This window comes from Xiphophorus couchianus, chromosome 1, assembly GCF_001444195.1.
Source record: "Xiphophorus couchianus chromosome 1, X_couchianus-1.0, whole genome shotgun sequence".
Classification (NCBI taxonomy): domain Eukaryota; kingdom Metazoa; phylum Chordata; class Actinopteri; order Cyprinodontiformes; family Poeciliidae; genus Xiphophorus; species Xiphophorus couchianus.
The window spans coordinates 10,115,560-10,141,054 of NC_040228.1; the positions used below are offsets into that span (position 1 = coordinate 10,115,560).

A 25,495-nucleotide genomic window follows, 5' to 3' on the forward strand; every position below is an offset into this window, starting at 1 on the left:
TATTTTTTTAAAAACTTTATTATTGAAATTGTTATGTCTTGACAGTATGTCATGAGACAGATAATCTGTGAAAAAATCAATTTCCTCCGCTTTCTTCCAGTGCACCCGGTGCCAACTAGAAACAACCAATCAGAAGCAATGGGCGTGTCTTAACTGCAGCTCCTCCCCCATCTGACTCCTCCCCTTTTTGGCCTCCTTTCCCCGCCAGCAGATTTCTTGTTGTGAATGCTAATGCTAATGCTAGCTAGCATGGCCACCGATGACGGCAAGGAGGGATTGGGGAAGATTAATCTATTCAGATTATCTGTCATGATTTGGTGACAGTTTTAACAAATATGTACAATAAATAAATAAAAAAACATATTCTTTATGAAAGTTACATAGTGCAGCTTTAGCTCCTCTCCACCCATTCAAACTGAGGATAATGAGATCATCTGTTCTGCCCTCTGTGACTCTTTGAGGGCACCACAGTCCATTGACTGCTTTAAGAAGAGTCTTCTTAGCAAAATGTAAACATCTAATTTTCCTAGATGTTTACTTTAACCTTTACTCTTCATATTTTTTTTATCCATTTAGTGGTTTTGTTTTAAGCTCTTTGTAGCCCTTTCAGATTTCATGATGGAAAGGCATTCTAAATAAAATGTACCGGTATTATTATTACTACTACTATTACTGTTATTATTACTTTATCCACACTTACCTATTGCAGTGCTAATACATGTATGAAAACCACATGAAACCAATTTTATGTTTGCTGAACAAACACTGCAAACAATACAAACTCGTATTTCTGTTACGATACAACACAAAGTGGGAATCTTCCAATCAAAATATGCATTTGTAAATAAAACTAACACAGTAACAGGCATAGATCAGTGAACCTAATTAAATATAAAAAACTAAAAGCTGATGGTTATCATACTGTGTAAAAATTTGTGCCTAGTCACAAGCCTTCACAGCCTGTTTTTCGTCTGAATGCAGTCATTAAATTAAAATACACCACAGGATTTGTTCAAATGGTTCCACTTTATTGGCATCCACTGAATCACTTTCCTTAGAGAAAAACCACGTCTCCTTTCAGGACTAGCATTAGAGAGAAACACAACAGCCGGATGGTAGGAAAATATTTAAATACTATCAAGTTTAGAAAATTGGGGGGTAAAATGTTACCAGGATCCTTTCTGGTGTACAGTAGTTTAAAGTTGTTGTTTTTTTAAAGCCAAAGACATGTTTATGACTTTGGTCTGGAAACAAATGAAGCTGTTCACCATAACTTTCTCCTTTTTTAAAAAAAATATATATATATATTTGTGCTTCTGAAACAGCCAGGAGACTCAGCTCAGAGTTCAGTAAACATTTCTCACTTTCACAGCTTTTCCAAACCCCTTTTTTGTAAAAAATGGTTTCCTCTCCGTTAGCGGGAGCCGTCATGTTCCTCAGAAAGCATCGACTAATTTATTGTCTATGATGAAAAGTCAAAGACGTCTGTGTGTGGGTTTTTTTCTGGCTGTGGATGACCCCTCAGAGATAGCCACATATAGTAGCCATCACAGAGAACAATTAAAGATAATCACACCAAACGGAATAAATAAAATCAGAGCAAAATTTCATTCTGGCCTTAATTTCAATACCAAATCCAGTTGCTCCTCATCGCCACCTATCCCAGCATCCCTCTCTTCATCCCTACACCAAGACATGAATTCTCTCTTATTCCTCTAAAAAAAATATCTAATAAAACATAAAAAAGGGACTCTCATCCAAAGGGAAATATTTTGGTATTTGTTGTAGGCCTTCGAGGCTCAGAAATTCAGTACGGCTGAGGATTAAAACAAAACAAAAAAGCTGAAATGGTCCTAAAGGTTATTTCCCAGTCAGACCAAATTTTAAGCTCCCCTGCTCAGTTTCGATAAGTGAAATTGATTTTTTCCCCCCGTATTTCCAAACTCTAAACATGCAACATAAGGCCTTTGTTTCCTTTCAGAAGATACTGTATTTTTAGGTTTTAGCATTTCCCAGGTATTGTTTACACACAAGCACACACAAAACAGATTCTTTGAAAGAAAACTTTGTAATATTTCCTCAGTCCAGCTTGTTTTAGCAAAACTCAAATCTAACACATCAATGAACTTAATCAGATTGATCGGATTTCTAAACCTAAAAACACACAAAAAAAGAATACTTTTGGGTTGGACACTGTTTTTGTTTTTGTGAAAAACCAGAAGACTAGAATTTATCTTTTAATTTGTTCATTTCTATCTGGATGCTTTTACTCAACACATCTGGTTTAAGCGGACTTAAAAGTGTTACTAAACTTAAGATGTGATGTAACAGGTGAGAAAACAAAAATCCACCCCTGCTGAGCCCAACATGATCTTTTCACGCACCAAACTGCTTATCTGGCTGAGCGTTGATAGAAAAAAAAAAAGCCTCCAACCAAAAGGCAAGAAAAACAAAAAACAAAATAAAACTAACGAATGTTATCCTCTTCAGCCTGCAGCCATAACCTAGACCAATTGGGGAAATGCATCACATGTGATGAGGCTTTAACTGAAACAACCTTTCACCGTTTAAAAGAAAATAAAAACAATCAGGAACACAAACTTCCGGGCTGGTGGCAGAGACTCCTTTCGGGCAGAGTCTCTGTTCTCCTCTGCTTCTCTTCTCATTGTCTTCTAGTCCAGTTGAGTTTAGCGGGTGGACTAAGCTGCTCGTCTGGGAGAACATGTGCCGCCAGTGTTGGAGGCAAAGCCAGGAGCGTCCTTGTTACTCAAACACGGGGCTGAGGTCGGCTGAGGAGGGACGTTGCAGGAGTCTGTTCAGCCTGGCAGCTCTCAGTCGGTGGAGAAGAGGTCTCCGGCGGAGGGGAGGGGAGCCAAGCCGCCGGTGACGTTGGGCAGCAGTGACAGATCCGGGAGGCTCTGGATGTGGGACTTGAGCTCCTTTCTCACCTGAGTCACTCGCGCCAGTTTCTGTTTGTACTCCTGCAGCAGAAGAAGAGTGGGGACCAGCGTTTACTAGCGGCGCCTCAAAAGGTTTTCTTTCATGAGAAATAAAAATATTTCCGGGAATGTAAACCGTCCAAAACGTTTGCGGCAAATCAAGAATCTAAACACTGCAGAATTTTAAAATAGAATAGAAGACAACAGATTTTTTTTTTTAAATAGATGTTGTGCTTTACCTCCAGCTTTTTCTCCCTTTCCACTAGCGCCTCCTTCTGGCTGCTGATATATTCAGTCAGCATACGGGCGAGCTGCCTGCGGTCTTCCAGCTCTGCTGCCAGCCGTCCGTTGTACTCCGCCAGCAGCAAACACGCCTCGTCCACCGTTTTTGACAGCTTGTCCGCCGCCTCCTTGTCTGAATAGGAGGTAAAGCTGTTGTTGACTTTGAAGAATATCTTTCACCGAGTTCATTTCAGTTTAAGCAATGCTAAACTATTTTTTACCCATCTCTTATTCTCTAAACGTTTATTTGATTTTTTGCCCTTTATTCCTCAGCATGAATTGGTCAAACGCCATACAATATTTACTCCAATCTAACAACATCAATAATTACCAATTTAAATTATTTTATTCAATTACATTTACTTATTTATTTTTATTTTTTGCAATTAATTCAAAACACCACATGCATCAACTAATTGTTTAAGCACTTGCTGTCCAAATTTTCATATTCATTTGTCTTGCATTTGCCACCTTTAGCTTAAATCTCACTAACTAAACCTTAGAAGAAGAAAAAAGACTCGCCACTTTTGCCACTAAATTTCAGTCACAACACTCAGCTTCATTGTAAAATTACAATGGAGCTAAGAAAATTGAAAAACATAAAATTTCGAGAATAAAGGTGTTATATCTTATTTGACTTTATTCTTGTAATTTTATTAAAATTTTTTTCAAAGTACAACCCTAATACTCTGTTCTATAATGTAAATAAACCCGATTTAAATATATATAAATAAATAAAAAATAGTTTGTCAAATTATACCAGTAATCTTCTCTAGGAGGGAAACATCCTGAACTTCCTGTGGAAGTGAGGCGATCTTCTGGCGCACCGCTGCGTCGCCTGATGCGGCGTTCTCCAAGTCCTGCAGAGCTTTCACCAGCTCCTCTGTCTGAAAATGTTAATGATGGAAAACACAAGGAACAAATCAGGAAAAAAAAAAGAAAGATCAGAAGCGTTATCTGATGCTGTTACTGTGTGATGCCAGCGTTCGTACCAGCTGATTCGCCGAGGAATCCGAGTTGCGGGGAGATGTGTGGTTTCTGTAGTCATCGTCGTCATCCTCTTCATCCTCCTGGATCTTCTGATAACTTCGTTTTACAGCCTTTTTCTCTTCTGCAAATAAATGACACAGAGCAGAAATGTGCATTAGATTATATGCATATATAAACGTAGTGAGGATGGCTCTATATAAACATAACTATGAAGCAATTATGTCATTATTAAATGATCAAACCTGAGGGTCTGGGGCTGCTGGAGTCCTCTATGGCCAGTTTGAGCTGCTGAATGAAATCACCTCTGTAGAGATTCCTCTCCTTCCAGATGTTCAGAAGCCTCTCCATTTGCTTTTTACAGCCGTCATCCACTTCACTGCAGAGAGGCAAGAAAACAGCCAAATGGAATAGCAACAAGCTTTAAAAACAACAAGTGTTTTTCAATTTATGTCTACAAAAAACATTAAGAAGCTATATTTGAAATGTTTTTCGAGTTTATTCCACTTATAGAGTTTGAACAAAGGGAACAAGCTACATTTAAGCGTGAGACATCAAGGCATAAACCTGGACGCATGCAGGTTTATGTCAGTGCTAAGTTTAATTTGTGATTAAAAAAACCTTATTGATTTTCGTTAATTTATTTTGTTTATTTATTTAATGCATATTAACTGACATTGCTATAAATGTGCCAGAATTAGCCAAAAGGTTGTTTTTCATCTGCTGTTCCTGAACAACGCTCAATTAGTCCTGCTAAAAACAAACTAATTCTGTCAATAAAAACAAGAGGAAAAACCATCAATACAAACAATAACAAAGAAACTACAGCACAATTATCATAAAAAGTACAAGAAGTAATTAAATCTTTCTCAATTTTTCATTTGGATGGCAAAACAGCTTTCAAATCTGGTTTCACAATATTGTATACAGAATATTCTACTTCAGTATATGTGAGTAAATTTTAGAAAGATGCTAAAATTAAAATCATTTGCAGTCAGTCCAGTTCAACAGCAAAGAGTGGAGTGATTACTTCCAAATGATCCAACCTAAAATGTTTATCATCCACAGCTGATGTAAAGCCTCTGACTTATCACTGCTCACTCTAAGGAACTAAAACAGAGTATGTTTTTAGAAAACATACAGATGACTTGTTGAAACGTACCTTGCTACATGGGAGCAGGCGTCCACAAGGACAGACTCAAAGTCTTTGGTGAACTCGGGTCCTTTCTTCTTGCTATTTTGGATGACATCATTTGCCAGATACAGGAATGTCAACTTCCTGTTGGTTTTAGCTAGAAAACACACAGGGAAATATATTTAAAACAACCCGTTTTCTAATCAACGAGGAAAAGTCTCTTGATACCAATTAATAACATGTCAGCTCATTGTTTGATTACTGAAGGAGAGTGATTTGTGTGGTCATAATGCTTGATTTTCTTCATAAAAATAACTTTTAGTTTTTATCTGCCCAGCAATTAAAACCCGGCCTGGACCGTTCTGGAGTTTTCATGCTCTCTGTCCATGTGTGGGTCTCACCAGTTTCATAAAAACACTACATGTACAAATAACCACCTGTTGCAACACTCAGGTAAAGCAGGAACTGGCATTGCAGGGTTCATGGTTCATTCCCAACGGAGCAACAATCACATAAAATGACAACAAAGATAAAAACATCTGCATTAGGATTAAAACTAAACTAAATATTGCCTGGATACCAAAATTTTACTTAAAAAAAATTAAAGAGAAAGCCACAAAAATAGCAACATGTCACAAGACAGGCATACATTTCAATTAGTTGGATATTGACAAGGTTTTTACACTTTGCTTTTAAGAAATATGCTTTTCTTTTAAAATTGTTACGATGCATAGCAATGTGAAATCCCACAGTTGTTGAATATTGCAAAGTTACAATTACTTGTCACAAATAAATTATTAAACAGAAGCTATTACACACATTTTTTTGTACTTCCATTTTGGCCTCTACCACTTCAAAAAACAGTCCAAGCGCTTAAAAAACACACTCCCCTGGTTTTTGGCAATAACTTATTGTATTTTAGAGTCTGGAAAATGAGTCACTAAAAAACCTTTGAAATCACCAGGCACTGGCCCTCACCTAGCAAAGCCCAGCCTGTTACCTAGCAACCTGAGCGAAGCCCAGCCTGCTACCTAGCAATCTCAGAAGCCAGGCCCATCACCTAGAGCTCAAAATAGGCAGAACTGAACAGACAAAAATCTCATTATCTATGAAGAATTTTGAGCAAAAAAGTGTAATGAACATATTTTGTATATCTGTTCAAGGCAGCATAATAGATCACCTTTATCTTTCTTCAGCATCCTCAATCTCTTCTATTACTTTGTACGTCACTCGTTCTACTTCAGCTTTCTATGCACAAGCATCTAAATCATCTGAATCTAATTTAGGGCCGTCAGTGTTTGTCCAATTTGTCTAATTTTACTGTATGTTATAGGCATACCAAGAGGAAATATAATAATGCAAGTTATTTTGTAGCTCAGTCAGGAACCTTCAGAACTAAACATAATATATAAACCTGATTCTGGGTGCCACATGGCTCAGTGGTAGAGCAGGTGCATTAAATACAGAGGCTGTTGAATAAAGGCTACTAAAGTCACAAAAACTTTTAAAAATAAAAATGGGGGGAGGGGGGGCTTGATCTCCTAATGTGGCACAGTTGACAACTTTTTGAAAAAAAAAATCACAAGGATTATATGTAACATCACATATTTAGTTGGATGATGCCTGAATTACTTTTCTTTTTTCAATTCAAACTTAAAGACCGTGCATATATTAGCACATGTAATGCCTTGCAATTCAGCTTTTATACACTTCCTCACCTTGCAACCACAAACTCTTTTTTTTCTGAGAGATGGAGTTGAATTAAAATTATACATAGAGTTCATCCATCCATCCATCCATTTTCTGTATGTCCTTGTCCCTAGTGGGGTCGGGAGAGGTTCTGGTGCCTTTCTCCAGCTAACGTTCTGGGCGAGAGGCGGGATTCATCCTGGACAGGTCGCCAGTTTGTCGCGACAAACAACCATGCACACACTCACTCACACCTAGGGAGAATTTAGAGAGACCAATTAACCTGTTTTTGGACTGTGGGAGGAAGCCGGAGTACCCGGAGAGAACCCACGCATGCACAGGGAGAACCTGCAAACTCCATGCAGAAAGAGCCTGGGGTCGATTCCCGGCACCTTCTTGCTGCAAGGCAACAGTGCTACCAACTGCTCCACTGTGCACCCCACTTAGAGTTCAATATAATAAAAATTAAAAACTTAAAAGTGTGGGAGGTATGAGTAATGACCCCTTTGTTAACGTCGTTACCCTTAATAAATACTAATGTGACCAACTGCTTCCTGACATCGCCTAATTAATAGAAACCACATGTGTAATTTGATCTCTACATAACATGGTTATTCTATGTGAAACTGACACACCAGACAGTTTAAAACACAATAACATGAGTTTTTAGCATCCCAATGAGAACTGTACAATTTGTCATCTAAAAAATTAAAGGTATGTAGCATTTTGCAGATGTACTACCTAAAACCCCAACAGAACTGTTTTATCTGACATGACCTAATATTTAAAAAAAATAAAATAAAATCAAGGAATATTCAGGCATACAACTAGCAAGCTGATTTCTCTGATTTACATTAGGTCAAGTTTAAGAAAATCTAATTTACAAAACCTTTGGTTAACAAGACACAACCTTGTAAATCACGACATCCAAAGTGATACCATCAACCTCAAAATTTACTAAAAGTGTACCTAAAGCTACAGAAATATAAGCAGCAGTGTGTGTGCCCGTCTCACCCTTCTTCAGCTCCCGGTGCCACACTTTGACGATGAGGCCCGAGTGTTTGCGGTGGTGGATGATCCACAGAGACAGAGTCTGGACGCTCTGCTGGGAGCTGCTCAGCTCCGTCAGCTTCTTCTCCAGGGCCGACTCGGAGAAGGACGACATGCCGACCGCTTCTTCTGTTCCCGCTCCCAGTATAAACTGACCCCGACCTGCTCCAAAGCAACTGAGCTCCGAGCTATTTTGAAGGCGCTCGCACAGTCATCAAAACTGAAGTTGCGCAGCTTAACTCGCAGATCATCGGCATCAGAGCTTTGTGCTCTGAACAGAGAGCTGTGTTTCTAACGTTGTCGCCGCTCTTAAATGACTAAATTAAAGAGAAATACGGTGAGGAAAGCCAGCAGGAGGAAGCTGCTGTGCCTTTGCAGACAGTTGTGTTTGTTTACAGGAGGCGCTAACGCTAGCTAACAGCTAAGCAGCTATCTGCAGAGAAGTGAAGCGCCGAGCTAACCCGGTGTAAAACAAACCCGCGTTTCTAAAACGTTCCTCTACAATATTTCTAGCACATCGCCGTAAAACAAACAATAGCAAAAGACCGGGTAAAAACTCACACTCTGCCTTTGGTCGCATAAACTCATGTAAAAAAAAATGGCTCGAAAAAATGGCAACTTGCACTTTCACCCCGTCATGTGCGTCGCAGACAATAGACGTCACTGGTCGGAACCTAGCAGCAACCTGATGGGTCCGTCACAGTCGTCAGGGTTCTGATCCTGAAACTGTCATTCGCCTCTTCTGGCTTTCCATTCATACCAAAACGTTTTGGGAGATGTCTGTCGGTTTATAATCGATAATATATATAAAGATTTTTGTTTTACGTTGGGATAACATTGTCCTTGGTTTTCACAATTATTCAAGAAAAGAAGGAAATAATTATTTTTTAATTAATTTGATTGTATTTTTCAGCAAAGCTTTTTTTTTTTAATTCACAAATGTAAAATTGACCTACTGAACTACTTTTAATTACTATCTCATTGAAGAAACTGCAAGGCATTTAAAACACTCCGTTTATAGCTTTAATTTATGATGTTGTAATAACTCCTGGCTGCTGTTATTACAAATTTTATATGCTGTTCTTTGTATACGTGTTGTACCTTGTTCTTTGACTAAGAAAGAGAATGTAACACTGACCCAATCTTAAAATAAGAAACAAAAATACACCCAATCTTATCATGTTTGAAGAAAATATTGTTTAAAGGCTACAATTAGAAGTGCAGCTTTCTAGATGTAAACTATTCACATATATTTTGGCTTTGTACAATTCTCGAGAGATATAATATGATTTTGGTTCAAATAACACATTAACATACCCAATTTTCTGGGTTTTGCGGGGAGGCATGGTATTAGGAGGAGAGTCCCTTTGGCAGCTTGTTAAAAAGTAAATATAAGAAGATGGTTTGTAAACAAAAACTGGAGTATTACGAATAAAATATCTGATATGGAGCTGGGATTTCAGAATAAGAATAAATTAGTTAGATTGTTTCTCACACTTTTGTTTTGTTTTGTTTTGTTTTAGAATGCTTTAAATAATTCAAAAACAAATAATAAAAAAAGTTGTTCAAAAATCAAGTTTGTTTTACCAAAAGTATCACATAACATTATGTTTGGACAGATGAGCTCATTTTCATAGACATTTGCCTCCACGACGCCGTGGCTGAAAAAAAAGCACACTATCCCAGTCAAAACAATGGGTTAGGGATTTGGAGACAGGTAATCTTCGGGCAGATTGTATTCCAATGCAAAAAGCGTGTTAAGTAATTTGAGGCTACAATATCATCCAAAATGCAAACAGATCTACACCTCTAGTCAAAATTTATCTTGTGATGTGCCTTAATTTGAGGAAACAGGATGGCAGAAACGTAGCAGAAACAAAAGGGAAGGTTCTATTCACAAAATTCACAGTGATTACAAAAACATGTCAGGCATTTGGATGTCTTAAACTGATTGTTTCATGTTCATCACTGTACAATATTTTCACAGTTCTACTAAAAGTACATATAAAACATGAAGGTAATGCTCAGATACTCTACAGTTGGTCAGTTACATAAAATGTTAATTTACTTCATTGCGCTGTCTCTCAGTTTTATGTAAAAGCAGCGGATAATAAGAATGGGACTACAAATGGGCCATTTAGGACCAACTGGTTGATTTCCAGTTGCGCTCTCCTTTCTCTAGCACTGCTGTCCTGGGTTTGAATTACGACCTTGGTTCTTCATGGAGTTTGTACATTTTCCCTACGGATGTGTGGGAAATCACTGGGTACTCCAGCTTCCTTCCGCCGTCCAAAAACATGAAAGTTGATTGGTTGTTGTCAATGTACTATGAAGGCATGATTATTTGTCCCATGTGTTTTTATTTGCATAAAGACATAGATTTAAAGCTGTATTTTTCCTTACAATGTGTCAAAGAAGTCATAGTTCCCCTTGACCAGAAAACCAGAATCAGCAAACAAAAAAAAAAGCAATGCATGACTCCACCAGAAATATGTTTCTTTACAATTCTTCACAACCAAAGCAGAATTTCTGACCAAAATAATGAGTGAGAGTAGAATAAAAGTGTTTTTCCTCTGTCAAAACCTTTTGCTGTTTTTTTTTTAGACTTTTTGCATGTCTCCAGCTCATTTTCATGAGGGGAAACGCTACAGTCTCACAAACAAATTCAATATGCAAACAAGCTTCTTTGAATCTGCATTCCCTTGAAAGATGCAAAGTATTCCTTCCTGTCACTGGAGACTTCTCGCTTCAGAGGAGGCCTCTTATAAATGAGTGCTGCTTCTTTTCATAGGGGCTACATGAGTTTTGTCATCAGAGGTGTTTGAGCTGATTTTTGAACAATGTTTCTTACTGTCGTCCTTTCCCTGGGCTGGCTGATGCTGCAGTTGGCTGCTGGGGAGCTAGATTACACCTCTCAGGCTGAGGGGATGCGGCTCCAGGGCGACTTTTCCTTCGCAGGACTCTTTCCCCTCCATTACACTGATGTGTCTGCTAACGGTCTGCCTGCTTTGGTTCCATGTGATCAGTAAGCATTCAGTCAATACTTGTCTTCATTTACCACCAACAATTTTTTAGTTTTTTTTAAATTGCTCTTGTTTTTCTCTTTTTTTTCCCCACACTTTTCAGAGGAAGACCTAATAAACACGGGTTTCACTTGATGCAAGCCATGAGATTCGCCGTGGAAGAAATCAACAACAGCTCCGGCCCGCTGCATCTGCTACCAGGAGTAAAGCTCGGCTACCAGATGTACGACATCTGCTCTAACCCGGCCAGTTTCCTGGCAACGCTGGACCTGCTGGAGCAGCAGTACCAGAACTTCAGCAACACTCAGAGAGCAGTTGGTGTGATTGGACCAGACAGCAGCAGCAAGAGTTTCACGCCAGCCGCTCTGCTGGGGGCTTATGTGATTCCACAGGTGGGAGTCTTAATATTTGTGGTTGTGCTCATGAAATTTACATGATTTGTCTCTTTTAAAGACCTTCATTGTCCTAACTTTTTTTTTTTTAGAAGTACTTTTAGGATTTCTTAGTTTTTGCTTTTCTGTTACGCTTAGACGATTCAAATAATTAGACAATTTTTAACACCAGACAAATATAACGTAAGTAAAATACAAAAGTAGTTTTGAAATAATGATTTAATTTATAATAGGAAAACAAGCTATTCAAACAACCTGACTGTATGGGGGGGGAAACAGTCTCCTAAACATAATTGGTCGTGCTCACTTTGCATCAATATAGAGGACGTTTGTCCTGCTGTTCGTTTGTTTTAATTCACCATTAGAACATTTTCTAACATTAACAACCTATTAGGTAATTCTGCATCTCCTCAATCAGACTTTGACTAGGTAGCATAAGCTCAAATGTCCCTGAGCTTGAGGTCAGGAACTAATGGCTGGACATTCTCCGTTGAGATTTGCTGGTAGAGATTAGAATATATTTTTCCAGTTCCTGAAGCAGGAAGTAGAGCCAGACTGTTACACTGTCTCCAATATGTTTGATTGTTGGTCCTAGTTTTATCGTCTTAAATGCAGAGCTTGCTTCTCAATTTGTTGATAACAGCTCAGTGTAAGTTCACTAAAGTCTCTAAACTTAGAAATGACTATTGGACCTTTTCCAGACTTGATTTTTCATCTATTCTAGAATTTCTTTAGATTGAGGCATGATGTGCTGCTTTTGAAATATTTTAATCTACTTTATGGTATGGTACTTTAAGGTTTGACTGTTAATGTCTGACAGTAATCAGGCCTGAGTGCAGATAGTGAAAGGAAGCCAAAAACAAGTTAATCACTGTTGTTTTATGTTTTAGCAATAACAGTCATTGGGCTGTATTGCTTTTTTTCTTGATAAATGAAATTATTATTCTGTTTTCCCTCACATAGAATAAAATTTGTTTGATGATCTAAAATATTGGAGATCATCAAAATTAATTATGGCAAAATAGCAAAAATAAAATGTAAAAAAAAAAAGTCTGTAAAGCCATTTAATATAATTTCCCACATCCTGATTGCTCACTGTAGATTTCTTATGAAGCATCAAATGAAATGCTGAGCAACAAGGAGATTTATCCATCGTTCTTCCGCACGATTCCAAGCGACAAGAATCAGGTGGCAGCCATGATCCAGCTGCTGGTCCGGTTCAACTGGATGTGGATAGCTCTTTTAGGCAGCGACAACGACTACGGACTGCAGGGCATGCAGAGCCTATCGGAGCAAGCCCCTCACCACGGCATCTGTATCCCATACCAAGGAATCATCCCCACGGCCTCCAAAGACACGGTTCAGACCATGAGGAACATGGTGGACAACATACTGAAAACCAAGGTGAACACCATCGTGGTGTTTTCAAGCAAGACAAAGTTCCATGACTTCCTCCCATATGTGCTGGAGAGAAACATTACAGAAAAGGTGTGGATCGGGACGGAGGACTGGTCGCCATCCACTCTCATATCCGGGATTCCTGGGATCCAAACCATCGGCACCGTGCTGGGAATCTCGGTCAAGGATGCTGCCATTCCTGGGTTTGACGAGTTCCAGAAGAACACAGTCGAGATTTCAATGCAACGCGTCAACGGAGAGGCCAATGTGACCCTCGGCAGTGGCAATGACTGTCTGCAGAGCACAGACCTGTACTCTCTCGCCAGGAACGACTTCTCCATGGATAAATATGACCTCACCTCCTCCTTCAATGTTTATAAGGCAGTTTATGCTCTAGCTCAGGCTCTGCATCAAGCTCTTGGCTGTGATTCTGCAGAATGCAGCAGGAGAAGTGTGACTCCACCAGAGGTAATCTGAAGCAAACATCTCTTTAGCTGAAACATTTAACCAACTGCTGAGCTCCGTGTCTTTGTCCTCTCCTCTCCAGCTTCTGGCGCAGCTCAGGAAGGTTCGATTTTCTCTCGGCAACTCTTCTGTGTATTTTGACATGCATGGGGACCCACCCACTGGGTACGATATAGTGTCCTGGGTTTGGAGGGGGACGGACTGGTCTCTCAGAGTGGTAGGCTCCTTCGCACCGGACCCCATCGCCCTCACAGTGGATGCCAGTCTGATAGAGTGGCACGGCAAAGAAGACTCAGAATCGGTACGGCCAATGACGTTTCACGTCTTTCAGTTGAAATCGAATGAGCTCTCAAGCTATAGGCCCAGAAATTTCAGCCCGCATTAAATAAGTCAGTTATGTTTGTTGATCGGTGCTGGGTCACTCTGTAAAAAAAGACAATGAATAAAATAAATAAATACCAAAATAATATTATTTATTTACTTATTTATCTTGGCAAAACTTTGTGAGTTTCAAGTTTCACGGCAGTCAGACCTTAAAAATTTAAGAAACATCTCAACTTTAGCATCAAATAAATTATTAAATTAAATCATTCAAGTTCTCAGATTCAATGCAATAAACTAAGACTGTTATTTCTTCTGTTGTTTTCATCATCACGTTTTCTTTTCTTGTTTTCTCATTTTCTCTTTAACCATCAAATCAATAATGAATAACAATAACCATAGCTTTACGATATATTTTAGTTTTTTCACTCCCCTTCTTTATTGTTTGCTCTTTCTTAATAATGGCTTTGTTACAGAGACAAATAAACAAAAAAAATATGTTTGCAGTTCCCACCTCCATGTACGATTTAAACCTTTAGATTTTAATTTAGTATTCTGCAAGCAATCGTGCAGCTGTTCTTTTCTTTTACTCCTGATGTTGTGTCTTGTTTCATTTATATTTCTTCAACAAAATAATTTCTTTTCTTTTCCTTCAAACCGTGCTGGAGGTACCCGAGTCCTTCTGCTCTCCGCCTTGCCCAAAAGGTCACAAGAAGCTGCTGACAGGTCAGCATGCCTGCTGCTTCGACTGCCAGGCCTGTCCCTCTGCCACGTTCCTCAATAAAAGTGGTAATGCACACTAAAATGCGAGGTTTTAGTTTTCTGCATAATATCCCATTAATATCTGTGATCTCATTAAACAAGACAGGTCCAGCATCAGCTAGTATCTGCATGGTTGGAAAATTGTACACATTTGATTTTTATAGAATAGATAAATAAATTTAGATGCAGTGCAGAGAGAACCAAAGCTAAATAAATTAAAATCTGTGAAATAGAAACATTAGCACCAAGATTATTTTTCAGTCTATTTATTTATTTTTTATAAAATTGCTATAGTTTGAGTGGATTGGCTTTATTTTCAAACACTTGGAAAAGGAAGATTTACTGTTTAAATAAACTGTTCAGTTTTATTATTTATTGTACAAACCGAATACATTTACCTTTTCACTGAACAGTTGTTGTGTGTGCGTGAATGACCAGCAGGTGGCGCCGAATTCACACGTTATAGTCTGACACTAATGCACAATTAGACCAGAATTAGATCCTCCTTGAATTGTTTATGAAAATGTGTACAAAAGAAGACAATGGTGCTGATGCTGATGCAAATATGCTTCTGTACAAGTTCAACATCCCAGTTTTTGTCTGACTTTCTCTCTTTCTCTCTCTCTCTCTCTCTCTCTCTACTTCAGACCTGACAGATTGTCAGGCCTGTCTGCCGGAGCAGTGGGCCCCCCCATCCAGTGAGGAGTGTCTGAACAGGACGGTGATACAGCTGGACTGGGACCACCCTCTCTCCATAGCTCTCCTCTTCTTCTTGGCCACCTGCCTCCTCCTGACCTCCAGCACGGCCTTAATCCTCCTGCTCAACCTGAACACACCGGTGGCCAAGTCCGCCGGGGGCCGCACCTGCCTGCTGATGCTGGCAGCCCTGACGGTCGCCGCCCTGAGCACTTTGTGCCACTTTGGCCGGCCGTCCCCGGCGGCCTGCGTCCTGAAGCAGCCTCTGTTCACCATCAGCTTCTCTGTGTGTCTGGCCTGCATCGCGGTGCGCTCCCTGCAGGTCGTCTGCATATTTAAGTTTGCGTCCAAGCTGCCGCTGGCCTACGACAGGTGGACAAAAAAGCAGGGTCCAGAGGTCACCATTTTTCTGGTGTCTGCCACTATCCTGCTCATCTCGGTGCTCCGGGTGTCCGTCGATACTCCGCAGCCTTCCCAGGACCTGCGGTTCTACCAGGACAAAATTGTCCGGGAGTGCAGTAAAACCCTCTCTGTCGGCTCCGGCATCGAGCTGGCATACGTCTCGGTCCTCAGCGTCCTCTGCTTCTCTTTCAGCTACATGGGGAAGGACCTGCCGGCCAACTACAACGAAGCCAAGTGTGTCACCTTCAGTCTGATGGTGTACATGATCTCCTGGATGAGCTTCTTCACCCTCTACCTCATCAACAGAGAAACCTTCACCATGGCGGCGCAGGTGTTCGCCACACTCTTCAGCGTCCTGGCCTTCCTGGCTGGATACTTCCTCCCCAAAATGTATATTATCATTCTGAGGCCCCAAATGAACACCACAGCACACTTCCAGAACTGCATTCAGATGTACACCATGAACAAAAACTGAAATGGGCTCCAAGTCTCGAACCCTTCCACGTGTTATCAAATGGCCACAAACTGTAGTGTGTTATATTGAGATTTTCATGTGGTAGATCAGCACAAAGTAATGCGTAATTGTAAAGTGACAGCAAAATTGCACACAGATATTGATCATTTTTGACAAAACATCAGGGAGAAAGGTCAACAGACAGAACATGCCACAACTGTGGTAACACCAAGAAACAGTTTGTCAAACTTATAGTTCATCTGTTGTTTATAGCACAAATTTTATTTTACCATTTTTTTTTTTTTAGTTTTTGTGTTTGAGTAACATCTTTTAAACTCCAGATTTTGACAGTACTGGTGTAAAGTAATAGAGTAGAGCTTCGACTTATTAACATTTTACGATGTTTGGTATGGTAAAAAATAACATTTTATTAATCTGCTGAGAAAGAGTTATTTTATGTTGACTCTGCAAGAAAGACAATCAGCAGAAATTAATCTTGTAAACAATGAAGGAAAAATGTTGGGATGAAATTAATAAAATTGAATTTGGTCACACAATTTTGTTACTGTAGAGAGTAAAATATGAAGATGTCAGTGTTGTCATGTGACTGACGTTCCTGTGAATCTGCCTGCTCTGGGATGAAGTGAGCGTATCTTATCCATCAACAAATAATTTAAACAAATTTACTCCTTTTCAGTTCAAGTCAGACATTTTTCTTTCTTCATTTTCTAGCTGGTGCATTCTCAGAAACATACAGTAAGTTTCTGAGTAATATAGTTTTGCGTTTTTTGATTCAAAGGAAAACATTACATTTAACATCACAACACATTTTGATGTTTCCCTTTGGGATTGTATGTAATAAACACACACAAAGAAGTGCATACATGGAAGGAGAACCAAAGGGATACGTGATTTTCTTTACTTTTTTTGTTGAAGTAAAATCCGAAAAGTGTGGCATGCATTTGTGTATTTAAATTCTGTTAATATCTCATCTGTCACTGCAGTAAAAGCTTCAAGTCTGGTCAGCTTTTAACATTTTTGTAAAAAAGAAAAATAAATAATGAAAAATAATGAAAGAGAAAAACATCAGCAAATCAACAGAGACTGGAAGTTTTGCCCTTGAACATCAACTTTCAAGTCTTGTAACAAATTCTACTTGGATTTGCATCTGGGCTTTAACTAGGACACATCTTGACACGTGAATGCACTTCATCTAAACCACGATTAGTGTTACGTCAAGTTTTTTGGAGCCTCTGACAGGATTACTTTGTATTTAGTCCCATTCATTTTACATGAAACTCTGACCAGCGAACCTGAAGAAAAGCATAATGCTGCCACCACCATGTTTCACTATGAGTCTGGTGTGTTGTGGGTAATAAGTTTGCTTTCCTGCAAAACTTTCTGTTTGCTTTTCTGTTTTATGAACTTCATAAAACAACTGAAATTCAATTAAGATAAAGTCACCTACTTTAGATAATTATATATATATAAAACACTGTTTGAGGTTGTAACGCACAAGGGTTAAGTATAGAAATAGTTTTCATTTGATAAAAACAAGGATAAATGTGATAACGTTGAAAGGGTGTGAATACAAGCAACAGGAAGTTAAAAGAAACCAACACATTTTCATGAAATCTTTATTCTTTGGCTGCTTTGACAACTAAAATGACATTTTCTGTCGCAGCAATTTCAAACTGCAGCCACGCATCACGTACCACGTACAATAAATGCTAAATCTGTGTATCTGTGTATGCGTGTGCGCTCGTGCGTGTGCACTGCTGGCTACTGTGTGCGAGGAGGGAGAGATGAAAGGCCCCTTTGTAGCAGGGAGGTCAGCACTGTTGACCAGTAGATGTGTGAGTAGAGCCCCAGCTCAGCTTTCCCACAGTCTGTCCTTCCACTCGCAGCCAAAGACCCTCCGTCAACAATCGAAGTGTGCCACGGCTGAACAAGCAGGAGTTTTATTGTCGCAGCGCATAAAGGTCAAAGCTAAAGGCGCTCTGGAGTTCACAAGTCTTATTCGCGTTTGATTCTGATTTTAAAACAGAGGAAGTTAAAAGAAAAAAAAAAGCAGTATGATTTTATTTTTAACTTTTGCTGTTCAATGCTAAAAAAACATAATCCTATAAACTGGTGCAAAAGAGACATTTGTAATAAAAATAAAGACTCTAAAGATGTTTTTTCTTTTCCAGCTACAACTTTTGGCACCGGCGCTGTCAGGGAGCCACGAATGAAATGTGTTTTGCTTACAAACTTAATTAACTAACATTGCAGCAGATAATTCCACAGCAACAATCAACGAGTGAGTGATTGTAATCTTTCTCCTAATAGCTTCCCACTGGATGACACTGATGGATCAAGCTCTGTCATTATTATTCCCTGGATGCCTGTCAGGAGATGCGGCCTGGATTCCCCTGAGTGGCTGCTGAGGGTGAAATAAGCAGCAGCTCCTGATGGGAGGCAGGCAGCACATCGGTGCAATGCTGACTCATTTATTGGGGACGGTTTTATCTCTACTGGTCACCTTGAGATCTCCTCACCTCTCTTTAGTGATGGGAGTCCTGGCGATTCACGCCAAAGCTGTTGCTGCAACACGTGGCTTTGTCATGTTGATATTACTCCATGAACAAGAAGCAGCTCTTCCAGAGACATGAAGGAGAACGTCAGTGCACTCCTCTGTCCACAGCAACGGGATGTCAGAATAAAGACGACATCAGAGTGTTAGAGATTATATCTTTAGATTTGGACACTACAAATGTGTGTTTGTCATTGACCAGAAGAGTTATTTTATTTGTCTCAGTCTCATTATAGATGCTCTAATATCTAAAATATTTCCTTGAAATATGTTTAAATCTCAGACTGAAAGTGAAGGAATATTGGTTTTGTGTTGATTTTGTCCTGTGGTTTTAACAAAACAAAATTAGACTCAGTAATAAAACCTTTTTTTTGTTTGTTTTTTTGGTAAGCAAATTCTTATCTAAATGACTTTATGTTTCAAAGAATTCACAATGCCATGCTAGCTAGCTAGCAAGATTCAGATGACAGTAGGAAGAGAAATAGGCCCACAGCATCACAGGTCCTCCATCATGCTTAACAGTGGGAAAGACGCCATTGTGCTGCAGTTCTGCAACCTTAAGCTCTGGAGATTTTTCTTTTACCACCCATAGCAACCTGCCCACTGTGTGTGGCTGCAAGGTAAGTCTGGTTTCTGTGGCAACTTAATCTTTAATCCTATATCCTCATAAAAAATAATAATAATCCTTTTCCATTGGGTGATTTTCTGGTTTCCTCTAATGAGTTTTAGTTTTATAGAGCTAAAATAACAGCACTCATGCTTTCAAAGATTAAAGCTAGGAAGTATAAACTCAGTTACAATTGAACGTTTGTGCAATTAAACATAACCTGGTGTAACAGAGTTACAAATGTGTTTCTTTGTAAATTATTATTTGTTATTCATTTTATATTGTGAATTTGTGAATTTTATCTTATTCAGTTATTTTTATTTATTTCGTTGTTTTTGCCTGCGGGGGTCGCCCTTCTGCTCTCCGCCTCGTTTGTGTTTCCTGGGCTTCCGTAGTCTATCCCAGCCCTCGTAGCTCCTCTGCCCCCCCTTTTCCCTCAGAGCGTTGTTCTGCGCTGCTGTGGGTAAGTCAGAGGAAAGTTAGCTGCTGAGATATGGTTGTTTTTCTGTATGGATGTTGTTCATGTTGAGGTCTTTACCATATGCTGTTTATTATTGTTTGTTAGTGTGTTATTTTGCAGTTTTGACCGTCATTGTGGTTTTTTTTATAAACAGTTTTATTATAATTTCCTTTTTATTTTGGCGCGAACGACCGGTGCTAGTCCAGCACAGCCCGGTTGAACATTGTTTTTATTTCCACATTTTTAGAGTCGGAGTGCAGGGAGAAGGAGTTGAGGAGGTTGTTCATTTGTTTTCCCTTCTTCCCCCAGGTATGTTTTTTTATTTTTAATTTATACTCTTTATCTCTGTTTATTTAACTCTGTCCCACTGTATTGTGTTGTTGTGGCCACCAGGTGGCGGTTTTCTCCTCTTGTTTTTAGTTTACTATTTTTGTGAGAAGATTTCTTTTTTTGTTAACTTTTGTTAAGTCTGAGAGAAAAAAATGTTAGCAGAGCGTTGTTCTGCGCTGCTGTGGAGTCGGAGTGCAGGGAGAAGGAGTTGAGGAGGTTGTTCATTTGTTTTCCCTTCTTCCCCCAGAAAAAAAAAAAAATAAAATATCTGGTTGAGACCCACCTGAACGACTTCTGAGACTCATTGATGCCACCTGTTACACTGGTTTTCAAGAAGAATTTGGTTCCTCTCATGCAATATATACTGGATTGTCATCACTGTAGTATAAAAGCTGCCTGTTGCTAATTTGACTAAATTTGACACCTGAGGTGGAAGTCATTTTAAATAGCTTATCCTTTGTAAGGACACTAAATAGTTAGCATTGAAGCCTAAAATCTATTTTTCAACATCACAACATCAAGAGTGATTGCATCTTTTTTTTATTAATTGTCACACCAGCTTGAGAAATTAAAAAACAAAAAGGTCAAAACCTTGAAAGAAAAGTATTAACATCAACATCCAACCAGACAATATCAGTACATACATCCACTTGTGGGCTAATAACTAAAATTTGGCATAGAAAGTTTAAAACAGAAGAGAAATATTCTCAAAAAAAGGCTGTCAGTAACACACAGTGAGGCAGAAGCATATACTGTTACATAAAGCAGACCCAAGATAAACTCCACCGGAGTAAAAAACAATCACATCACAAAAAAACAACTATGTCACTCAAAATGAATCCTCAGTTTTTAACACGAAGAAAGACAAATCAGGCAACAAGAGGGAAAGCACATTGCGTTTACTTGTCCATCAATGTGATGAGACAATAAATGAACCCACGCTGAAAGAGCAGGATGGAAATAAATTTCCTACATAGTGAGGGAGAGAACGGCTCCCCTCAGGTCTCAAGAAAGTCTCTCTACCACGGCCTCCACACCGGGCCTCTGCTGCTGCTGCTGCTGCTGCTGCTGTCCGGCTGCGAGTCGGGTCTGAGCGGGGAGCAGCTGCTGGCTCTCTGTGTCTGACGGAGAGTCTGCTCTGGCTGCCGGAGGACCTGCTGAGGTCCAGCCGAGGCCTCCGTGGTTGAGCCGACGGACAGGAAGTGAACCGAGTCCCTCAGGCAGCGGGAGTAACTCTGACAGAGACCCGACTGCAGCTGCTGCCGCAGGAAGCTCACCGTCATCTCCAGGATGTCGGCCTTCTCCAGCTTAGAGTTGGGCTCCTGCTTGTGGAACTCCTTCTCCAGGATGACCTTGAGCTGCTCGATGCAGGTGTTGATGCGGTCCCTGCGCATTTTCTCCACTATGGGTTTCCTTAGCTGGGAAGGAACAGGCAGACGGGTAAGAAACCTGCTTCAGACGGGGGTTTCTGCTTTCAGAATCACAAACAAAAACAGTTTTCTACTCACTTTTATGTTGTCTCTCTCAGACATCCTAAGGTGGTGGATAGAGGAGTAGCTGTTGGGGCAGGGGGACATGTCTGCAGGTGAGCTGAGGTGCTTCTCGCAGGGCAACACGCTTGGCTCTGATTTCTCTGGAGGAGCTTGCTCCCGGTTTTATACTGCCTCATTAGCATAACAAAGCCAAGCGGTTCAGGCCGGGCTGGGGTTCCCACACTCTGACCAGTGGGACTCCCAGCTCCACAATGGAGGACACGTCAATAAATCAGAGAGAGAGCATATCTGTGCCTGGTGTGGTTCCCAAGATAAGCAACAGGTAATTAAAAGTGTATCAAGGGGTCATCTGAGAATTTATCAGGTTAGATGGAGATTTTTTTATTTTTTTATTTTTTTTTTGGAACGCATTAAAAGAGATGATCATCGCGCACATTCTTTGAATATTTCCTTTAGAGTCTGAACTGTTGGATGTAGATTATGTGTGTCTCTTTACCCCAAAAACTCTCAGTCTTCAGTTAGTTGTTATTCTGCAGGTCACAGAGGAAATCTGCTGTTGACCAGGCCTCTTGTTTTTCCTGCGGGTCTGCTGCAGACCCGGTGTCAAATTATAGTGTCCTCAGTTGGCAAGACGAGTGGGCTGGCCGTGTCCCCCAAAGGGCCCGTATGACTGAATGGCCCCAGATGTGTGGCTGGCCTTGTGTGGAGCAGTCTTCTTCCCAACATCAGGGTGAATGTGTGCAGCTCCTCCAGGATCCTCTGGGAATGTTAATTGATCCTCCGTCATGAGACAAACAGGAACCCTGTGTCTGAGTCCATCTGGGGACAATTAAGTCTACTGGCTTCTGGTGAAGAGTGTTTTCAGTCGCCAACTATAGCTATTGCATATTTAAATATATAAATATACTTGTATCTTTATAAAGGTGCACTAGTAGTACCAGAATCATTACATTTTTAGGCATAATCTACTAGTGTAATATGAGTCAGATACTGTACCTTATTCATGTCCTGTTTACACTTTAATGACATTACAACCAGAAACTTCAATGTATTTTATTGGGATCTACTGTGACAGATCTATGTTGTGTATATCTATAAAGTAGAATTAACTTTGTCTTTTTCATGTAAAACTCTGAAGTTGTTGTGTTGTTTCTGCATCTGCTTTCATCCCAAGTCACTTACAAATTATAAAATAGCAATGCGGAGAAGCGTGGCTCCCATTTCTTCAGACTCTTTGAGTCGGCACTCTGCTTTGCGTCTCCACCCGCTGAAATGTTTACACTTTCTTTTTTTTTTTTTGCTTTGACTAGGCCATTCTAACACACACAAACATGCGTGTTAGATCTGTTGCTGTTCTGCTGGAAGGTGCACCTTTTTGCTTCAGTGCCAATTAATTGTGACCTCTATCAGGTTTCCCTGTGCCTGCTAAAGAAAGACACCCTCACAGCATAATGCTGCCACCACTTGTTTCTCCTTGTTGAAAGTTAAATTTGGTATCAGTTCACCAGAGCAACTGCTTCTCTTCATTTTTTTGTGTCCCGTACAGGAATTTTGGCAAATACCAAACAGGATTTCTCAAAGCTCTCTGTCATCTCATCACATAAAAAGGCAGCTTACTAAGGACATTGCTAACAGATTCTCCCACACCTGAGCTGTGGATCTCTGCGATTCCTCCATTGTAATTGTGGCCGTTTCTGCCGTCTCTCCAACTGATGTTGCCCTTTCCTACATAATAATGGTACTTGACTGCACAATTCTTCGAATCAGAGTGTGCTATTTTTAATAACTGTATTTTTTATTTTATTTTTGACCTTGTGTGAATTTGCCTGCTTCCATCCGTCCAGCTGGCACATCCTAATTTCCCCCCATTGATGGTGGAACAACAAGCCAAAATGCATCAGTTTTAATGGGCCGCCGTGTTTTCAGTTTTTCAGTACTCCTTCCTTTTTCAGGTGACGGACTGAACACTGAGGTCAGACCTTCAAACGGAGGGTTATTGTTTTATGACTCTGCTTTAAACTTCTTCACAACTGCTTCCTTAAGCTGTGTGGGATGTTCGCTGTGTCACAGCTGTAGTTAAACTGAGTTTAAGTGATTCACACATGGAGTCTGTTTACTTATTGTGTGACTTCTGAGTAATCTGTGGCACTGAATCCAAAGTCCTCCTGATTAGTTTGAAAATCTCATAAAGATTAAGCGATGTGAAGAATTGCTGGTGCTTAAAACTTCCAAGAAAGCACCAGCCTGACATGTATTTGTGTAAAACTCCCAACCTGCTATTTCTGCCTCCTGCTCTCCTCCCTTCGCGTTTGCTTTCAATTCATAACATAAAAAAAAATGAGGCTACTGTCTGTTCCCGTCACACCTGACGTGTCTGTGCAAAATCAGACCTTCCCCCAAAAGGTTCAGTGTTCACCACACTGTTGCTGGAGCTCTTTGTCTGCAAGTGTGTGGGAAGATGGGTTCCCCTCCCACCAGCGGCCCGAGAACTCCGAATTCCTGCCATAAAATCCCGTCCATCACTGAGACCTGCGGCGGCGCGGGGCTGCTACCCATCAGCCATCTCTCTGTGAGTGTGGTATCTCTCGTTTCCCACACTCTGCGCCTATTCACTGGCCCTGAGATGGGGGACAATAGAAGTGTGTCTTGTTACACATCACATTAGCTACGGTGTTTGATCTCCTGTTGAAGGGGAAGAAGGGGAGGGGGCGGCTTCAGCCAGGCCATCTGGCCTGGCATACTAGACCCTGAGAAAGTCTCAGGCAGGCATGCCACACTATCCACAACTTCTGCACACAGCAAAAAAAAAAACAGTTGTGAAAGACTTTAGGAGCACTTGAGACATAATTCAAGCTTCGGGCGTCACACCGCGACCGGTGGAACAGAGGAAAGTGGAGCGTGTGACCTGCAGGGGAGTCCCCGGCCCATTTCTCAGTTTCTAAAAACGCCTGTTGGAAAACAAGGATGGACTAAATAGGGTATTAGCAATCCCTGTGAGAAATACTATAGATGGGACAGTATACAGTATATACAAAAAATGCAGTGCTGGGATGTTTTTTCCCTGCTTGTAGGTGTATGGGTGTTTTAAAGTCATTTTGATCAAAAGTCTTTGGTTGTTTATTTCTGTCCTGTCCCTGCATCTGGTCACCTCAGCACACTGTCCAGATAAAGGATGCAGCGTAGAGAAGGAAGTGTGAGCCAGGCTTAAATTTACAGTCAGGAGACGAGCAAAGCTGAGTGCCAAATGTGAGAAAATGTAGAAAGTAAATAAATAATCAGGTTATATTTTCTTCTTGATTCACAGACATTGCAGTATTCTTGCTAGAGTTTCGCTCAGCCTCCTATTTTCCAGCTGAAAAGACCAAACAGTTTGACCACTTTAATAATTAAGTTGCAGCTTTAATTATTCGTAATGGTGGCTTTTCTACTTTTAAATGTCACTTATTTGACTGATTTCCTTGACTGATCTGACTTCCAATGCCTGACAGTTACTACAATGATCATTTCCAACTTGTTTAAATGGATTTTTTAAAGTGCCTTCTTTGAAGTTTAGGGGCTTTTTGAGAATCTTCAGAGGTTTTGTGGGAAACAAAAACTTCCTGAATTGTTTCCACACATCCTTGACCAGAACATGAAGTAAGAAGAGACACTTTTGAAGCTGGTAACATGAATGACACGTCACAGAACGAAACTTCAACCCCACCAAGCCAGATGCACCACGAAGTGGACGACTCAGGTAGCATTGTTGGTCCCAAGTATGCAAACAACATGTATCTTAGGTTAATTGTCGTGAGGTAGCAAAAACAAAACTTTATTTCTAGCATTCCTTGTTAAATTTTTTTTGATTGACAAAAGTGATATCTGACATTTGAGTTGTTTTGTTTTACTTTCTTCTTTTGAATTGTGCTAAGACCTTCAATGTACTGAGAAAATAAAAGCAAAGACCTGACACAGAGGCAGAACAAATCTGAACATCAGACTGTTCAAATTTATAAACTTCCATCAAGAAAACGTTTTTTATGTTATATCATTCCT

At 40.1% G+C, this 25,495-nt stretch overlaps 3 protein-coding genes and 1 long non-coding RNA gene across 4 annotated transcripts; 2 read left to right on the plus strand and 2 right to left on the minus strand.

Moving 5' to 3' along the window:
* Positions 1–1,007: 1,007 nt before the first annotated feature.
* Positions 1,008–8,728, minus strand: rprd1b (regulation of nuclear pre-mRNA domain containing 1B). Its single transcript, XM_028021165.1, has 7 exons — positions 8,047–8,728; positions 5,371–5,500; positions 4,454–4,587; positions 4,214–4,332; positions 3,982–4,108; positions 3,179–3,354; positions 1,008–2,981 (listed from the first exon to the last, which is right to left on the minus strand). The coding sequence occupies exons 1-7, from the start codon at positions 8,195–8,197 to the stop codon at positions 2,832–2,834; spliced, it is 987 nt and encodes a 328-aa protein (XP_027876966.1). The 5' UTR covers positions 8,198–8,728; the 3' UTR covers positions 1,008–2,831.
* Positions 8,729–10,987: 2,259 nt separating this feature from the next.
* Positions 10,988–16,550, plus strand: tas1r1 (taste receptor, type 1, member 1). Its single transcript, XM_028021045.1, has 6 exons — positions 10,988–11,107; positions 11,209–11,497; positions 12,599–13,363; positions 13,443–13,646; positions 14,332–14,470; positions 15,091–16,550. The coding sequence occupies exons 1-6, from the start codon at positions 11,010–11,012 to the stop codon at positions 16,014–16,016; spliced, it is 2,421 nt and encodes an 806-aa protein (XP_027876846.1). The 5' UTR covers positions 10,988–11,009; the 3' UTR covers positions 16,017–16,550.
* Positions 16,551–19,420: 2,870 nt separating this feature from the next.
* On the plus strand, positions 19,421–19,946 carry LOC114146445 (uncharacterized). Its single transcript, XR_003595899.1, has 2 exons — positions 19,421–19,640; positions 19,885–19,946. It is a non-coding gene; the product is annotated as an uncharacterized LOC114146445 (long non-coding RNA).
* Positions 19,947–20,506: 560 nt separating this feature from the next.
* Positions 20,507–21,637, minus strand: her12 (hairy-related 12). Its single transcript, XM_028037304.1, has 2 exons — positions 21,476–21,637; positions 20,507–21,385 (listed from the first exon to the last, which is right to left on the minus strand). The coding sequence occupies exons 1-2, from the start codon at positions 21,542–21,544 to the stop codon at positions 20,987–20,989; spliced, it is 468 nt and encodes a 155-aa protein (XP_027893105.1). The 5' UTR covers positions 21,545–21,637; the 3' UTR covers positions 20,507–20,986.
* Between the last annotated feature and the right edge of the window lie 3,858 nt (positions 21,638–25,495).